This window comes from Ostrea edulis, chromosome 2 (assembly GCF_947568905.1).
Source record: "Ostrea edulis chromosome 2, xbOstEdul1.1, whole genome shotgun sequence".
NCBI lineage: Eukaryota > Metazoa > Mollusca > Bivalvia > Ostreida > Ostreidae > Ostrea > Ostrea edulis.
The window spans coordinates 102,625,144-102,645,070 of record NC_079165.1 but is presented as its reverse complement, the minus strand read 5'-3'; the positions used below and the strand labels follow the sequence as shown (position 1 = coordinate 102,645,070).

Below are 19,927 nucleotides of genomic sequence, written 5' to 3'. Positions count from 1 at the left end.
AATCAAATACATAGAATTCTTATCATATCACGTTATTTCGTTGCTCATAAATACCATATCTAAGATATTACTTGCAAATACGACATTGTTTTTATGTTTCCACTTTAGTAAATCATTTCTTTTGATAGTATTTTGTATTTCCCACATTTACATATCAAAAGAGAAGCCGCTTTTATTAAATTTCATCGTCTTCCTCGTTGACTGTAGGTCCACTCTGTCCCACTTAATCATTCAAAGTTCCACTAAATGCACCTCCTACACAGAAGAGTTCGTATCTCGAAACTGGCGTATTGTATATACTCTCCTCTAAGTCGGTTCGCCTATAATCAGTTGTATATTTTTAGGTTATTTTGTAGGGATTTGCCATGGACCACTTGTAAGTTGGTATAACTTTTTACAAGAATCCGTTGACAATTTAAAATCAATGCTCTGGTGTTTTCACCTCTGTTATATTTATTCATTTTCTCAACAAATCAATTTCAATAATGTACACTTAAAATAAATAAACTCATTAAAAGTTGTAAATACTTGTACTTTATGCATAATATTAGAATACATAAATAATATAATATTCAAGTCAATGTTAATCATAATAATCGTCGGAGTATAGACTTATAGGCAAGTATGTACGGTATGTTGATAATATATAATTTTTCGTAACATTCAAATTGCTTGACATTGTACAATTGACTTGCCTTCTATCTTGTTTTCACAAAAAAATCTTGGGATATATTGCCATGTCTGTTTTAGAGTTAGCATATTTTGATAGTTCTTGATTGTTGCAATTAAAATTGAAAAGTAAGCACTTACATGTATGTACATTTGTATTACAGAAAGTTGTATAAATGTTGCAAAGAAGAATAGAAAAATCTTTGAAACACTTATATCAAAACGAGTCATTTCAGTGATATGCTAGTAGTCTTCATTTCTAAACTTAAACAGACTGTGAAGAATGATGCATAGAAAAACTAGATATCAAATAAAAACCTTTAGAAATGCGAATTGTGTTCTTGTACATATAAGATTATCTTGGTTGCGAAAATTAGTCGCCGCGAACCAATTCATCACTAGTAAATCACGAAATAAATTTGTCATAAATAAAGTTGGTTTACAGTTATTCATCACAACTATTTTGTATTGCTTGTAGGAGTTATGAGATTGATCACTGTTCGTTATCTTCACCTTGCATCCAAATTTCTCACTGAGGAACGAGTGTGTTTCTGTGGGTGATAAACAAGATGGAGTTTATCATTTGACACTTTGTTTCATTGTAAGATATATCTCATATACTGTAATCATACATTTTTATGCACAGTACTTATTTCCGCTAAGTATGACGTCACATAAAATCTGCAGAATAGTATACCAGCAGATTTATAATATGACTAATCAGACTCACTGTGTGTCCACAACATTATCCTTAAGTGTCTGAGTATTGACAAACAACCATACTTACTGTGAATGACTAATCAGACTTACTGTGTGTACCATTCCCTTTCCGAACTGTCAGGGTACACCTCATTATACGGCAGAGCAACCACTCGAAACCTCTTCGAGCATTGGTACAACTTCTTAAAACTCTTTTGGTCTATTCCCTGCAGTAAAGTTGAAATATATTATGATTAATACAATCAAAACCAAATGTGTTTCTGAAATACATGGCCCCTTTTAGAGGCAAATTATTAAAACTATTAACTTGCATATCATGCTTTAGTTCTGAAGAGTGGTAATTACAGTGTTTGTTGTTTAAAATACCAACTGAAAATATTTATCAAACATATTTAAGATGTTACCAGCTGTTGGCAATGTGCCAAAAAATCTAAGGGCACTGAAAACTGTTGCAGTGAGTGCTCTTTATCATGCCCTTGTCTACCATGACATGTGACCTTAGTGAAATGTCTTGTCCGTAATACCCACAACTTTAAGTTTTAATGGTTGGCAGTCACTACCTATTTGAAATGTCTCAAGTTTGACATGACCACCTCAAATCACACTCAGGACTTCATTGTTGCTAAGTAAGCACCTTAAAGTGGCAGACTACCATAAACTGAAAATAGGCTTAACTAAGCACCTTTAGCTGTCATAGTACCATAAACTGAGAACACACTTAAATATAAGCACCGTAAATTGTCGGGCTACCATAAACTAAGAACAGACTTAAGTAAGCACCTTAAACTGTCAGCCTTCCGAAAAGAGACTTAAGTAAGCACCTTAAATTGTCAGGCTACCATAAACTGAGAACAGACTTAAGTAAGCACCTTAAACTGTCAGCCTTCCATAAACTGAAAACAGACTTAAGTAAGCCCCTTAAACTGCCAGGCTACTATAAACTGAGAACATACTTAAGTAAGCACCATAAACTGTCAGGCTACCATAAACTGAAAACAGACTTAAGTAAGCCCCTTAAACTGTCAGGCTACCATAAACTGAAAACAAACACATTAAACTGTCAGGCAATCATAAACTGAGAACAGACTTAAGTAAGAAGCGAGATTTTGTATATATATCCTTGACTTGTTTGAATTACCAATTCCTTTCTAACATTTTGAATCATATCTTAAAAATTTATTGACTGTCTATATCAATGTTTCATGTATATTGACTAGATTACAGTAAAACACGCCCATAAAGAATACACTTTAACAAATTCATACTCTTTGCAAAGTGATATTTATTCCCCTATGTGAGGAAAATAACAAAAATTTCATCGGATGCAGTGAAATTTCATTATAATGAACTATTTTTTATGGCCCTTGAGGTTCGCTATAACCGTGATTTACAGTATGATAAAGTTTGGTTATAATGAACTGCCTTTTACCGGCCCTGAAGGTTCGCAATAACCGTATTTTACTGTATAATGAAGTTTCACTATAATGAACTGTTTTGTTGCTGGCTCTGAAGGTTCGCTATAACCGTATTTTACTGTATAATAAAGTTTGACTATAATGAACTGTTATTTTGTTGGCCTGGTAAGTTCGCTATAACTATATTTTACTGTATAATGAAGTTTGGTAATAATGAACTGTTTTGTTGATGGCCCGGGATGTTCACTATAACCGTGTTTTACTGTATAACGAAGTTTGACTATAACGAACTGTTTTCTTGCTGGCCCTGAAGGTTCGCTATAACCGTATTTTACTGTATAATAAAGTTTGGTTATAAAGAAGTGTTATTTTGCTGGCCCGGTAGGTTCGCTATAACCGCGTTTTACTGTATAATGAAGTTTGGTTATAACGAATTGTTTTGTTGCTGGCCCTAGAGGTTCACTATAACCATGAAGTTTGACTATAATGAACTGTCTTTCGATGGCCCTAGGGGTTTGTTATAACCATGTTTTACTCTATATTGAAGTTTGACTATACTGAACCTTTTTATTCACTTACCCTGGAGGTTTGTTATAATGATGTTTTACTGTATAACGAAGTTTAGTTATAACAAACTAATTTTTACTGCCTCTGGAGGTTCGCTATAACCGTGTTTTACTGTATAATGAAGTTTGATTATTGTAGTGAAGTAGTATGGTACATTAATTACTTACGCACTTCTGTCATGTTTTAGAAATTTCCTGGCATTTCATTGGTTGATTTTTCAGTATGGAATATTACTTACAAATTTTTGTCATTTCATTGGTTGAATTTTCAGTATGGTATACTTACACACTCCTGTCTTGTTTTAAAGATTTCCTACCGTTTCATTGGTTGATTTTTACTTACACACTCTTGTCTTGTTTTAGAAATTTCTTGGCGTTTCATTGGTTGATTGTTCAGGTAATTAGCCACTGTATTGGTCAGTATTGGGTACTTGGATTGGAAATGTTGGTAGAATCGGGTCAGGTGAAATAAACGACGAAGAGAGTTCTGTTCCTTTTTGTTGTAAACAGTGATACTCTGAAACGTAAAGCAATAATTCTCTTGATGCCAATCATTTTAATTTGTGTCTGTCAGGTCAAAACTGAACAACTTAGTTATCCACTAGCATAAAATTCAAACATACATCCAAACACAGAGAATTAAGAGAATCACATGATAACCTTAATAGTTTAGATATTTTCAGTCAATTATGATTTTCAAAATGCAGTTCTTGTAAACATTGTTGAGTTCGGTTGAAATAGTCCTAGTGGTTCTGGAGAAGATGAAAATTTGAAAAAGTTACAAACAGACTAACGACAGACAACAGCAGGTGATCATAAAAGCTCACTAGAACTTTCATCTCAGGTGAGCTAACAAGGTCAAAAGTTTTGATACCAAAAAAAGGTTTTGTCAAAAGGAATGCACATGGATGCTTAATCCTCCTAGGCACCTGATCCCACCTCTGGTATATCCAGGGGTCCGTGTTTGCCCAACTCTTTATTTAATATTTTGTATTGCTTATAGGAGTTATGAGATTGATCACTGTTTGTTATATTTACCTTTCATGAGAGCATCCACCATTCAAAAGTGACATGAGCAAGGTTAAATTTTTGGTTAAAATATTAACATTTGGGTCAAACCTTGAAGTCAAATTTACATGGTTAAACATCATGACATCCAGTGAGAAGTCTTGCCATAAGGAATCTACAGCTGTATATGCAAAATTCCTAACTACCTTAAACAGTTTATAAGATATTCTCTAGCATTACTTTCCTTAAAAATAGGCAAACTTCAAGGTCAAAGCTACAAGGTTAAAAAGGACAAAAGTCTTGTCACAAGGAATACACATTATAAAGTATGAGAGCCACAAAAGTTATAAAGGTTAAAGCTCCAAATAAAGTCTTGAAAATTTAGTCTAATCCCAAGGTCAAACTCAAAAGGTCAAAGATCATAATATGAAATGATAGGTGTTACCATAAGAAATCTATATTTAAAAATTATGAAATGAGAGGTTTTACCATAAGAAATGTAAGCCCTAGCTTATATAGTTCAGGATATATTGAATATGTTTGATTTTCTTAAAAGTATGTCATAATCAAAGGCAATAGTTAAAAACCTTGTACCGTAAAGAATGGTCTACCTCAAGGTATGCACCTATGAAATAAGAAAGCCTTCAGAAGTTATGAGAAAGGTTAAAGTTTTATTAAAGTTTTGAAACTTGGGTCAAACCACGAGGTCAAGGTCAAAGATCTAGTATGAAATGTAAGGTCTTGCCATAAGAAATGTGTGTGTGTGTGTGTGTGTGTGTGTGTGTGTGTGTGTGTGTGTGTGTGTGTGCAATTTATGAAAGCCTTACCTTAAATAGTGCAGAAGATTTTTGCCTAGTAATTTAAGTGTTACAAGAGTAGTTTGGTACCAAATCAAGTCTTGTCACAAAGAATGGTCATATAAAATATAAGAACCCTATAATCACCATTCAAAAGTTTGGAGAAAGGTTAAAGTTTTGTACAGATAGACAGGACAAAACAATATGCTCCCTAACTATAGTTGGTGGGTTGAATCCAAAAAACTTTTTCATTCTGATATGATTAAGTGTAGCCCTGCTTTTCTTCAAAAGAATTGCTGAAATCAAGTTCCTGTAGATTCCAATATAAGACTTTGATATGCTATTGCTAATACTATATGTTGGGTCCCTTGAATTGAACAAACTTGAATTTGAACTACCTGAAGATACTTTCATATCAATATGACTAATCATGGCCCTTCTGTTGTTGATATGGTTTTTAATTATGTTAAATTATGTAAGCTCAGGTGAACAAAACAGGGAAGGTTGTGGTGCATTTTCTCCCCCATAAAAGTTTTGACATAGCTATGTTCATTTGAACAAAATGCGATGCCCTTTATTCAAGGGTACCTTTTAGTAAGTATGGGTAAATTGGCTCAGTTTTTGTAGAGGAAAAGTTAGAAATTTGAAAAGTTTATAGAGGACAGATAGACATAACTTTGATCTGAAAATCTCAGCTGAATTAACAGGAAAAACAGCATTGATCCATGTAAATCCCTACAGCGTGCTGCTTATTCAACATTCCTTACGTTACTGTGGGGTATCAGTAAGGAGTCCAGAAGACTATACATATCAATATGTACAAAGGGGAATAACTCCTTGTGCAGATATTAGACAAGATTGTAATCAGACATTTAAACTTATCAGCACTTAATGCAAAGATAAACACAGTGTACAACACAGGACTCTTGAATTTAGTGATCAGCCAGGTAAATCAAGCAGGAAGTATAGAATTCATCAAACCGAAAGTACTCTCCAACCTCGGGAGAATATTGGGGTGGGGGCCATGGATTTCTTACAAAGTACACACTGGAATCCAAAGTAAAAGGTATGCAACACTTAACACAACATCTATTTTCTTCACACAACTAAACAGCCTGTGTATTTATCTACACTCCTCTGTATTGGGAGGTGGGAGGGGGATATATTTCTTCCTACAGGACTCACATAGGTATCCAAAGTAAAAGATTAATCATTCTACACCACAATTATAGTAGTTTAAACATTTTATTCATTTCATTACAAATAACTAAACAGCCTGTATATCCTCTGCTATCTTTAAATTCATCTTCAAATTTGTGGCTAGCTATTGGAAATAATCATGGATAGAAATATCAGTTACAAGAAATCTCACAGCCTAGGAGATAAATCTCATCTAAAAGTCAATGTTTACTATTCATCTCCATGTAACAATGAGTAACTGATCATAACAAGTGAGGCTTGTGCTATATATAGTAACAACACACTGGATCATGCCTATATAGAGGTTCTATGCAATAAAATAAGAGACCTATGCATTAATTGGACAAGCTTGTATCTTTTTTTCTATATATTCGCAGGTAAATCTTTGATCCCCTACTGTGATCCCACCCTATCCCAGGTGGGCCACGGTTTGACAAACTTGAATCTACTCTGTGTCAGGAAGTTTTCATGTAATTTCAACTTAGACCAAATGATTCTTGAGAAGATGCTTTAATTGAACAACTCTTTGGCCTTTGGCTCAGGTGAGCTAAAAAGCTAAAAGATGGATAGACAAACAAAAGGACTGGAAAACCCATATTACGGTCCATTTGAAAGGCGGATGTTTTAATAAATCTAAATAGTATTTTGAGATATTTCGCTTTATCAAATAAGTATATAAGGTTGGTCGAATATTGTTTAACATCCAGGGAACTCGAGAATCCTTCACTCATATGGAGACATCACTATTGCCGGTGAAGGGCTGAAAAATTTAGGCCTTTGCTCGGCGCCTATGGTCTTTGAGCAGGAAGAGATCTTTATCGTGCCACATCTGCTGTGACACAGGGCTTCGGTTTTTCTGGTCTCATCCTAAGAACGGCCCCATTTAGTTACCTCTTACGACAAACAAGGGGTACTGGGAACCTATTCTAATCTGGATCCCCATGGGACGCCTTATCAAACATATGTCAGATGTCAGAATGATAAGAACTTCATGTACTCAATTTTTCAATCACATTCATTCAATTTTCATGACTACAAATAATGACTGGTTTTTATTTCTTGATTTATTTATATATCTGATTTCTAACACAGACAATGGCCACACCAACAACCTGGGCACAGGAGGCCATCACCTGTGACCTTTGTGTCAAGCCTACCCAGCAGTTCTGTAACAGTTGTCAACTCAGTTTGTGTGTGGACTGTGTTAGTAAACACGTGGTCAAGCTCAAGTACCAACCACATGACATCGTTCATTTCAAAGACAGAAAGATACAACTTGTTTTTCCTGAGTGTGAATTTCACTCCAGCCAGAGATGTGAGGCCCACTGCCAGCAATGTGATGTTCCCGTTTGTCTGAAATGCATACTTGGTTCCCATAATGAACACAGATATAAAGACATGTCTGATATTTTCAACAGCAAGAAAAAGAAACTTGAAAAGGAAACCAAAGAAATTGAGTCCACCATTATTCCACAGTATAAGAAGAAACATGAAGAAACGGAAAGCAAAATATCCATTATAATGGCCGAATTTGATGAACTGAACAATGAAAAAGAAAAGCATAGACAATCCTGGCATCAAGAAGTAGACACCATTTTCAATGAGCTTGGGTCTTTGATGAAGTCCATAAAAGAGAATCTCCTGGCTGCTCTAACCTCTCACCAATCCAAAATAAAAAATCAAATTCCAAACATGACCAAAACTCTTCAACAAAACAAAGAAATTCTGAAGTCAAACAATGTGTCTGTAGTCACCAACTACAAATCCAAACTCCAGGAATACAGGAACATGCCTACTGATATTGATAACAAACTGCCATCACTCAAAACCAACGCAGTCCAAGGGAAAGTACTCAGCCTGGAATTAGGAGAATACAAGGCTTGCCTGACACAGACATCTCTGTCCAGTCTGACTGAGGAAGTCTCTTATTCATATTTACAAAAGCTGCTTGAACAAGCCAAATCAATTACAACCATTCCTACTGGACTTAATCCTCTATACCATGTTGCCTGTGTGGGAGTGGATGAAGCCTGGGTTTGTGGTAAAGATAAAACCATAAGACGTGTTGACATACACGGGTCTGTATGGGACACTGTCACCACCACATGTAAAACCTGGCCTAATGACATCACAGTGACCAGACAGGGGTATTTGGTATACAGTGATCATCACAATAGAACTGTGAACATTGTCAGACACAATGGAACAGAGACACTGATAACCACACCACAGGGCTGGATTCCAGGTCAATTATATTGTACTAAGTCAGGGGATATCCTGGTCAGTATGTTTACTACTGATGGAAGCCAACGTAAAATTGTTCATTATCAGGGACTCGCAGTCAAACAGGAAATAGATAGAAATGAAGATGGAGAACCAATCTACAAAGGAGGGGAATACTCACTGTGTGTGGTAGAGAACAACAATGGAGACATCGTGGCCTCTGATCTTAATGCTGACACCGTGGTCGTGGTGGACAGGTCAGGAATAGTCCGATTCGGATACGACGGTACACCAGCCAGAAGGAAGAAGTCATTTAATCCTGCACATATAGTGACAGACTCCATGAGTCAGATCATTGTGACAGATCTCAACAATGACTGTCTACACATCCTAGATCAGAACGGACAGTTCCTGAGATGTGTGGACAATTGTGGACTAGATAATCCTCAAGGATTGAGTGTGGACAGTGAGGGGAGGTTGTGGGTAGGATCACATGATTCAGGAGAAGTTAAAGTGATTCAGTATATGGAATAAACACAAAATATCACATACAGACATCAGATAATGACAGAATTCACACAGTGCTCTTGATACATATAGTTGACTGCCCTATTTCGGTGACTGACCAGAATCGGGAACCTTTTGTTTACGTGTGCGCATTGTCGTTTCCGGGTGTTAATTATGTCATCAATTTTGCCGTAGTGTTTGCAAACATACACAGAGCACGTCTTCAATTTTGTTCCAAAAAATGAACTACAAATAGAGTATGCAAAAAATCAACATGAGAACCCCAAAAATAAGCCAATTTACTTATTACTTTTCAAGCAAACCTTCAAATTAATATAAAGTATACCAAAGGTCTAAAAATCTACACTATGTTATTTTATCAATTGACGTTTAGTTGCACATTCCTCCTGTATATACGTTTTTACAGTTACAAAATTTTGGCAAACATATATTAACTATGGTCACCGAAATAGGTGACGTCAACGTTTTAGGAGCACAAAGTTACATGTACCTGAAGATGTTTCCATATCAATATGACTAATCATGGCCCTTCTGTTGTTGAGATGAAGACTTTTAACGATGTTAAATTATGTAAAACTTTGATCCCCTAATGTGGCCCCAATCCACACCCAGGGTCATGATTTGAACAAATTTGAATCTGATCTAACTTTTCATCAATGAAAGGTGAAGATAACGAACAGTGATCAATCTCATAACTCCTACAAGCAATACAAAATAGTTCATTGGGCAAACACGGACCCCTGGACACACCAGAGGTGGAATCAGGTATCTAGGAGGAGTAAGCATCCCCTGTCGACCGGTCACACTCACCATGAGCCCTATATCCTCAGCAGGTAGACGGAGTTATCCGTAGTCAAAATCAGTGTAATATGACTAATCATGGCCCTGCTGTTCATGAGATTTTAAAGATTTTTCCAAAACAGGTAATATATCTGCACGTAAAACATTATCCCCTATTGTGCCCCCATCCTACACCTGGGGACCATGACTCGAACAAACTTGAATCTCCACTTTGTCAGGAAACTTTCATGTAAATTTCAATTTTTTTGGCCCATTGGTTTTAATGAGAAGACGTCCAAATGACACCACCTTATTTTTGTCTTTTCTTTATTATCTCCCCTTTGAAGGGAGCATAACCCTTTATTTGAGAATACACGAATCCCCTTTACCCAGGGATGATTTGTGCCAAGTTTGACTGCAATTCAGGGCTCGAAATTAAGATATGCCCATCAATCCGTGACTGGTTAAAAGTCTGGCAGGCTAACTGATTTTTGCGCCAGTAAGTCCCATGGGACTGGTCAATTTTCCAAAACGTCATTTTTGGAAAACATACTTATGGAATCTTAAACACGCATTTTGCATTCTTCTGTAGATTCATGTATCAGAAGAACCCGATTAGTAAACAAAACATAATATGCGTTACAATATTGTCTGAGGCAAATCTAGTTAAATTTTATTATTTCATTTCAATAGCATTAGCGAAATATGTTTAATTATTTCTGAAAAACTGTTGGACTGCTAATTTTTTTCTGCGGAATGGTTGAAATTATACCCTATCAGTCTTGCAGGATCGATCACAGAAAAAGTTTTTTTCAAGTCCTGAAATTGGCTCAATGGTTCTGGAAAGATCCACAGACAAAAAAAGATGAAGGAAGCCCAGGTGAGCAAAAAGGGGAAGGTTGTGGTGCATTTTCTTTCCATAAAAGGTTTTGACATAGACATACATTGTGTTGGGACAGATAGACAGAAATTTGATCTTAAAATCTCAGCTAAATTAACAAGAAAAACAGCATTGATCCATGTAAATTCCTACAGCGTGCAGCTTATTCAACATTCCTTAAGTTACTGCAGGGTTTCAGTAAGGAGTCCAGAAGACTACATATCAATATGTACAAGGGGGAATAACTCTTTGGGCAGGTATAATCAGACATTTAAACTTTTCAGCACTAAATACAAAAGATAATTATATTTTCCCGCGTTTCGTTAGTAATAGCGGGAAAATGTTGTATTGACGGTGCAGTATGTTGTACAGGTGGAATGGAATGATCCATTATTAGCCAATAGAGTGCGAGTTAGAAAAACAAGTTTTCGAGCTGCAATTCGGGTATTCACTTCTTGCCGGCGCTCGTCACGAGATAGACGTACAAAACTTAATGTACAATTAAATCTTATGTGTTCATTCATGCCATGCAAATGTTAAAAATCTGCATACAAGTTGTGAGGTCCGTTCACAATCCCCTGCATCCAGAGGCACTTGGCAACGGACACAGGTTTTCTAGGGTTTTTTGCGATTTTCATCGTTTTATTTCTAGTTTTTTCCTGGCCGGACCTGATGCTATATAGAGGGGATTGGAGGTATATTTAAAAGTATTGTTATTTATGTATTGCTCATATTCTGTATATGGAGTTGGAAGGTTACCTTATTTTTTGTACATGGGAAAAAGACTTTTTTTTCCTGCTAATTCTGTAATGTATATTTAAAATACAATAACTTACGGGCGTCCAGCAATCACGACTGGCTGTCAGGCAATGTATATTAGTGTTATGTTGTTTGTGTTAAAATGAATAGAGGATATCTATGTTGCGTGTTTTGATATTTGGTTTATCCAACGAGTTGATATGGTGTATTTATTCGCGAGGCTTGCCTCGCGAATAAATACACCATATCAACTCATTGGATAAACCAAATATCAAAATACGCAATTATAGATGTTCTATTTATCTCATACGTCTTTTCACTTAATTTTGAGATGATCCCCAGTATGGTAGAAACAGCTGATTGAATTTGTTTTGAATCCGTGGCTCAGACGTCGTGCTTAATCTGTCTACCTTATGCGGGAAAAAATAGTGCGCTTATAAACCATTAATATACATGTACAGTACAAATGGTCATTTTTACAAAAGAAACCATGGATGAAAATTGTTTTAGAAGGGATTATAGTTTATAACTAATAATGGTTTTGCCATTCCAACAAAGTAACAACTGTTGACCGAGTATTCATTTTTTGACGTAGGCCTGACCTTCTGATAAAAGTTTGATGTTGTCGTCGTTTTGAAATAAACATGTGTAATAACGATCAATGAAAGTAATATTTTAATGCAGCGTTATTAGAATGTTCAACAGTTTACAATGAAAAGCAGAAGTGTTTGTGAATTTGGATTTTATTTATTTATTTGGATCTATAGGCGAGAGGAAATCCTGAGGCACTTTAACTAGGCCTAGCCTACATGTAGTAAGTAAAGCTGTTGAGATTTGTTACATTTAATATGCTCCAGAAAAAAAAAGATTGTGCTTGTAATTACATAGTACCGCAGCATGTCGAGGTACTTTCGATTAGGCTTGTCCAGCAGGTCGTCGATTCCTTGTCGATGATAATAGTGTGCACATATTTTTGTTTTCTGATCGTAATTTTTGAGTAGGCCTAGTTACAGACCGAGTTGGCATTTTTGTGGCCGGTAACTTGCATTATATGTCAGTGGGGGCAACATAATTTTAATTTTGCTATAAAAGAAATTCTAAATAAATACTGTAAAGTATTTGATTTCAATTTTCCAAATTAATCTGATTGTATGTAAATAGGTTTTCCAATTTTGTCAGGAAGTAATTTTTCATGTTGACCTGATTTGAAATGCGCCATATTTGATGTACTCACTGTGGTGTGCTTGAGCTGTTTTCTTATATTCAATGATGTATCAGAAAATAATCACAGTAATTATCAATTTAATAGTGTTGTTTTAATGTGTAAACTTGATATGTTTCTTTATAGTGTATTTACAGTTATTTATAAAAGGTAAATTGTCAGTTCAAGTATGTAAACAAAACTATAACACATGTCAGTGTGTAGATGTCACATTTCATTTTGCTTACCTTTCTATAAGTCATGCATTAATTGTCAATTTATGAAGTATTATCAGTTAAGCTCAATATTTCAGTCAGTAATAATTGTTAATCATATCTGAAAGTACAATATTTACATATTGTACAACATAGTAAGTTTTGTTGTTTTCTGTATTGTAGTCAATCTTTTCGTAATTCAAATAAAGAATTACAGAGATGGAAACGAATTGGCAATTATTGATATTCCAACATGTAGAAGAAAGATAGACAGAGTCAAGGCACTACAATTACAGAATAATAAGTTTTACGCTTTATTTCATGCATGGATATGCATAAACACAGAAAATATGTCATCCAAGCGGGGACAGTGTCAAAAGTAGTTCGGACCAGAAGTGCTTTATCAAACGGGCGTGTGATAAAGCTAATGCTTTATCTCACTCTCAATATACACCACACGTATGAGATAAAGTATAGTTAATACACACACTATACAACACAGGACGCCAGACTTTGGTGATCAGCCAGGTAAATCAAACAGGAAGTAGAATTCATCAAACCGAAAGTACTTCCCAACCTCGGGAGAATATCGGGGCGAGGGCCATGAATTTCTTCATATGGAGTACATATCGGAATCCAAAGTGAAAAGTATGTAACGCTAAATATAACAGTTTATCTTATCCACATAACTAAACAGCCTGTTTTAAAATATGTATTCACATGGGGGCATAGATTTCTTCATACAGGGTTCATAAATAATTCTACAACATAATTATAGTAGTTTAAATCTTTTATACAATTCATTACAAAAAATAAACAGCCTGTATATCCTCTGTTATCTTTAAAGGTTGGAGCCAGCTATCGGAAATTATTATCAAACATGGACAGATTTAACAGTTACAAGAAATTTCATGGGAGATAAATCTCATCTGAAAGTTAATTTATAATTTTTACTCTTAATCCCCATGTATCAATGAGTAACTGATCATAACTGTAACAACCCCCAGGATTGTAGTATGCAATAGAATAAGAGTCCTATGCATTATTTGGACAAACTTGAATATTTTTTCCTATATATTCCCATTTAAAACTTTGATCCGCTATTGTAGCCCCACCCTACCCCCGATGGGCCATGATTTGAACAAACTTGAATCTACTCTGTGTCAGGAAGTTTTCCTGCATATTTCAACTTTGGCCTAATGATTCTTGACAAGATTTCTAATTGAAGGACTCCATTTTTTCTTCATCATATCTCCCTTATAATGCAAGGAGAAATGGACCTTTATCTGAACAAACTTTAATTCCCTTCACCCAAGGATGATTTGTACCAATTTTGATTGAAATTCAGATGACCCAAAGATTCTGGAAAAGATGAAAATGTGAAAAGGTTACAATGACTACAACAACAGACAGATTTTGATCAGAAAAGTTTAAGTTAGTCTTTGGACACATAAAAGTACTGGAAAACTCATAATACAGTCTGTTGGAAAGGCGGGTGTTTTAATAAATCTTCATAGTATTTTGAGATATTTCGCTTTATCACACATGTATATGGGGTTTGTTAGTTATATATTGTTAAATGTCCCACTTGATGATCTTTCACTCATATGGAGAGATCACCATTGCTCTGAAAGGCTGCAAATTTAAGGCCTATGTTCAGCGATTACGGCCTTTGAGCAGGGAGGTATTTTTATCGTGCCTCACGAGGCTTCGGGTTTTCCAGTCTCATCTGAAGAACTGTCCCATTTAGTCGCTTCTTACGACATGTTAGGGGAACTGAGGACCTACTCAACCTGGATCCCTACAGGACGCTTTATCATACTGATGTTAAACGTCAGAATTATAAGAACTTCATATACTAAATTTTTCAATCACATTCATTTAATTTTAATTTACCATTACATTTTCACGAGTACAAATAATGACTGATTTTTATTTCCTAATCTATTTATAGATCCGGTTTCTAACACAGGCAATGGCCACATCAACCACCTGGACACAGGAGGTTATCACCTGTGACCTTTGTGTCAAGCCTACCCAGCAGTTCTGTAACAACTGTCAACTCAGTTTGTGTGTGGACTGTATTAGTAAACACGTGGTCAAGCTCAAGTACCAACAACATGACATCGTTTATTTCAAAGACAGAAAGATACAACTTGTTTTTCCTGAATGTGAATTTCACTCCAGCCAGAGATGTGAGGCCCACTGCCAGCAATGTGATGTTCCCGTTTGCCTGAAATGCATACTTGATTCCCATAATGGACACAGATATAAAGACATGTCTGATATTTTCAACAGCAAGAAAAAGAAACTTGAAAAGGAAACCAAAGAAATTGAGTCCATCATTATTTCACAGTACAAGGAGAAAAATGAAGAAACGGAAAGCAAAATATCCATTATAATGGCCGAATTTGATGAATTGAACAAAGAAAAAGAAAAGTACAGAAAATTCTGGCACCAAGAAGTAGACACCATTTTCAATAATCTCGGTTCTTTGATGAAGTCCATAAAAGAGAATCTCCTGGCTGCTCTAACCTCTCACCATTCCAAAATCAAATATCAAATTCCAAACATGACCCAAACAGTTCAACAAAACAAAGAAATTCTGAAGTCAAACAATGTGTCTGCAGTCACCAACTACAAATCCAAACTCCAGGAATACAGGAACATGCCTACTGATATTAATGTCAAACTGCCATTACTCAAAACCAACACAGTCCAAGGGAGAGAACTCAGCCTGGAATTAGGAGAATACAAGGCTTGCCTGACACAGACAACACTGTCCAGTCTGACAGAAGAAGTCACCTATTTATCTTTACAAAAGCTGTTTGAGCAAGCCAAATCAATTACAACCATTCCTACTGGACTTAATCCTCTATTCCATGTTGCCTGTGTGGGAGTGGATGAAGCCTGGGTTTGTGGTAAAGATAAAACCTTAAGATATGTTGACATACACGGGTATGTACGGGACATTGTCACCACCATATGTCAATACTGGCCGAATGGCATCACAGTTACCAGAAAGGGAGAGCTGGTATACAGTGATCATCACAATAGAACTGTGAACATTGTCAGACACGGGAGAACAGAGGCACTAATAACAACACCACAGGGCTGGCGTCCAGGTCAACTATGCTGTACTAAGTCAGGGGACATCCTGGTCAGTATGTATACTTCTGATTATAGCCAAAATAAAGTTGTTCGTTATCAGGGACATACAGTCAAACAGGAAATAGATAGCGATAAAGATGGGGAACCAATCTACAAAGGAGGGGAATACTCACTGTGTGTGGTGGAGAACAACAATGGAGACATCGTGGCCTCTGATCTTAATTCTGACACCGTGGTCGTGGTGGACAAGTCAGGAATAGTCCAATTCCGATACGACGGTACACCAGCCAGAAGGAAGAAGTCATTTAATCCTGCACATATAGTGACAGACTCCATGAGTCAGATCATTGTGGCAGATCTCAACAATGACTGTCTACACATCCTAGATCAGAACGGACAGTTCCTGAGATGTGTGGACAATTGTGGACTAGATAATCCTCAAGGATTGAGTGTGGACAGTGAGGGGAGGTTGTGGGTAGGGTCACATGATTCAGGAGAAGTTAAAGTGATTCAGTATATGGAATAAACACAAAATATCACATACAGACATCAGATAATGACAGAATTCACACAGTGCTCTTGATACATATCGTTGACTGCCCTATTTCGGTGACTGACCAGAATTGGGAACCTTTTGTTTACGTGTGCGCGTTGTCGTTTCCGGGTGTTAATTATGTCATCAATTTTGCCGTAGTGTTTGCAAACATACACAGAGCACGTCTTCAATTTTTTTTCCGAAAATGAACTACAAGAAAGAGAATATGCCAAAAATCAACACCAGCACCCCCAAAATCACCGCCGCTAGCCAAGAGTTTACGATCCGATCCGCTTCTCTACAAACCCTTGGCAGATTTAGTGCGATTTTCGTAGCTTTGAGTGGCGCCCTTTAGCGGATGGAGAAAACAATCTTGTATTACATCATGCTTAAACAATGAAAACGCGTGTTTCAGCTACTGTTTAAAAGTTGTTTAGAAATAGCTGCTTTCGTTGTTTAGAAATGGCTGCGCTCAGAGAGTAACACAATGTGGTATACAAATCATTCAAAATATCAATAATAAATTTAACTATCTCTTAATTGCATACCTGAAAAAGAAATCAGTGAGAACATTATTTAGAAAATAAACATGTGTAAACCCAAGAAATATGTAGTCGTTGAGTCTACGTCTAAAAATAACCCCACGTATGTCAGGTGTATTCCAAATTGAGGAAAACAGCTCTGACGCAACTGTCTAAATCTGGGATAGATAGAAGATAAAACAACGAATTACAAGAGATGCTTTATATTAAACTTATGGTACGGTACTGTAGTAAATAAAATGCATTTTTTTTACGCAGATACGAGTCTGAACTGCACACGTGGCATCATTGGTTTGGATATGTATTTGATACACGGCCGAGCGACAGTTGCAGGTATTTAAATTCATTTGTTTTGCACGTGGACTTTCCCTGCGTCCAATCATATGCTGAAGGTTGAGGCTACGAAAATCGCACTAAATCTGCCAAGAGAAACGGAGCGGATCGTAAACCCTAAGCTAGCGAAGCTGCCCAATAATAAGCCCATTTACTTATTAATTTTTCAAGCATACCTTCAAATTAATATAAAGTATAACAAAAGTCTAGAAATCTACACTATGTTATTTTATTAATTGACGTTTAGTTGTACATTCCTGCTGTATATATACCTTTTTACAGTTACAAACTTTTGGCAAACTTACATGTATATTAACAATGGTCACCGAAATAAGTGACGTCGACGTTTTAGGAGCACAAAATGACATGTTTTTGTTATGAAAATATATTCAATTAATGTACCAAAGGATTTGGAATTTTTGGATGAAAGTAAAGGAATTTAATTACTTTAAAGGTAGGTGTATTGTTTATTTATTTGATCCAAGTGATTAATGAAGAAATCACAGTTTATCACTAAGGTAACCGAAACTGGTCAGTCGAAGATACATGTTTTAGTGATATTTACACAACGTTTTCTTATGTATTTATTCAAAGATTTTTGTCAAAATGAAATTCAAACATTGCTAAAGAATATTTATGTGGATCTGCTTTTTCTAATCTTAAGACATTTACTCCAATACCTAGTGTCACATTTCTCATCAAAAGACATTTACTCCAATACCTAGTGTCACTTTTCTCATCATAAGACATTTACTCCAATACCTGGTGTCATTTTTCTCATCATAAGACATTTACTCCAATACCTAGTGTCACTTTTCTCATCATAAGACATTTACCCCAATACCTGGTGTCATTTTTCTCATCATAAGACATTTACTCCAATACCTGGTGTCACTTTTCTCATCATAAGACATTTACTCCAATACCTATAGTGTCACTTTTCTCATCATAAGACATTTACTCCAATATCTAGTGTCATTTTTCTTTTGATCTGAATACATGACAAGATTCTACTGACCAGCAGACCATACAATGTTTGTTTTCCCATCAGTCACAGAATAGACCTTTTTTTTTAACTGGAATTGCACAATTCGCTGCAATACATATAAACGTTGTTTCGAAAGAAAAAATTCAAAGAACATTTCTCGACCTTGGAGGTTATCCTGCATCATCCACGAAAACAAGAATTTTATTTCTATTCTACTCATGAAAAATATACAAAATATACAGCAGTTTTGTTGTTGTTTTTTATATACCGTATATAGTCACCTACACTGTATAAGTCGGATTTTTGGGAGTTAAAAATTGGTCCAAACTCTCTATCCGACTTAATTATAGGCGAGTCCAGAGAAGATAAGCATTTTTCTGGACAGCGTAGGGTAGGATATTTTTTAAACAACTTCGTACTCTGACGATTATCATGATTAAAGTTGACTGGACATATTATATTATTCATGTATTCTAAGATTACATTGTATATGCATAAAGTACAAGTATTTAACATATTCTAATGATTTCATTGATCTTAAGTGTATATTATTGAACTTGATTTGTTGAGAAAATGAATAAATATCAGCGCATTTCACGAAATATTATTTGAAACAGGTGAAAACGTTAGGAATTGTCAACCAATTCTTGAAAAAACTTATGCCGACTTATAAGCGGATCAATGGCAAATCCCTCGAAAATAGCCTACAAAATATACAACTGACTTACAGGCGGACCGACCTATAGGCGAGTTTATAGACCACTTTTCTTGATACATGTCACCTTTGATTAGCCAAGGCAGCACTTCAGTGACACTCCCCAGTTTTTTCAACTGAGGAAAAACTTTCAAAACGGAATGCATGATTTTACTGACATAAAAAATTGAGATGGTAGGGCCGACGATTAATTTCGCCCGTCATACGATATGACGTATTGCCGAGTGAACTGGGTGAGGCTGAAAATTTTCAATGATTTGGATCTGCCCTGATTTGTGAAAGAACCGCAGTCTAATTGGAAAAGGGTCAACTGCTCTGTGCAATGCCATGTTTGTTTACATGTTTATTTACATATACATGTGTATCAATCTCAGAATGCAGACAAATTTCTATTTTGTGAAATGTCGAATATTTTTCAGTTGTTTATGAATTTGTTTAATTTTTATGATAGTGAAATAAAATCATCAGTTAACAATTTTATTGTTGTATAAGCAAACCATGAAGTGTAAAGACAATAGGAAGGATCATGGAACAAAATAGACATGAAACAGCTGTTTAAATGCAATACACATCTACTTCCAAGCCAAGGACGTGAAACCGATATGGTATCAATAAGTATTACATTTTAAACCCATATATATTTATTTTTCTTTTGGAAGTTTGATATGAATCACTGCTCTGACAATCCTTTTATGATGGAATGGATGTATTGCAGAATAATGGCAGTGGCATTTCTTTTATC

General features: G+C 35.7%; 3 protein-coding genes across 3 annotated transcripts in view; 2 read left to right on the top strand and 1 right to left on the bottom strand.

The window, feature by feature from the left end:
• LOC125678956 (uncharacterized) overlaps window positions 1-19,927 on the bottom strand; it is a 37,228-nt gene that overhangs the window by 6,348 nt on the left and 10,953 nt on the right. Inside the window, exons 6-7 of the mRNA XM_056153562.1 lie at window positions 3,714-3,887; window positions 1,480-1,595 (exon numbers count right to left, since the gene is read on the bottom strand). Coding sequence (XP_056009537.1) covers window positions 1,480-1,595; window positions 3,714-3,887 — 290 coding nt within the window. The remainder of the gene's footprint in view (window positions 1-1,479; window positions 1,596-3,713; window positions 3,888-19,927) is intronic.
• On the top strand, window positions 6,101-10,211 carry LOC125678953 (tripartite motif-containing protein 2-like). Its single transcript, XM_048917778.2, has 2 exons — window positions 6,101-6,241; window positions 7,468-10,211. Exon 2 carries the CDS (start codon window positions 7,471-7,473, stop codon window positions 9,130-9,132), a length of 1,662 nt encoding a protein of 553 aa, XP_048773735.2. The 5' UTR covers window positions 6,101-6,241; window positions 7,468-7,470; the 3' UTR covers window positions 9,133-10,211.
• Window positions 13,456-19,661, top strand: LOC125678952 (E3 ubiquitin-protein ligase TRIM71-like). Its single transcript, XM_048917777.2, has 2 exons — window positions 13,456-13,609; window positions 14,916-19,661. The coding sequence occupies exon 2, from the start codon at window positions 14,937-14,939 to the stop codon at window positions 16,596-16,598; it is 1,662 nt and encodes a 553-aa protein (XP_048773734.2). The 5' UTR covers window positions 13,456-13,609; window positions 14,916-14,936; the 3' UTR covers window positions 16,599-19,661.

Excerpts from the sequence above, each read along its gene's own strand:
- LOC125678952 (XM_048917777.2), top strand. The coding sequence starts at position 14,937 with ATGGCCACATCAACCACCTGGACACAGGAGGTTATCACCTGTGACCTT.
- LOC125678953 (XM_048917778.2), top strand. The coding sequence starts at position 7,471 with ATGGCCACACCAACAACCTGGGCACAGGAGGCCATCACCTGTGACCTT.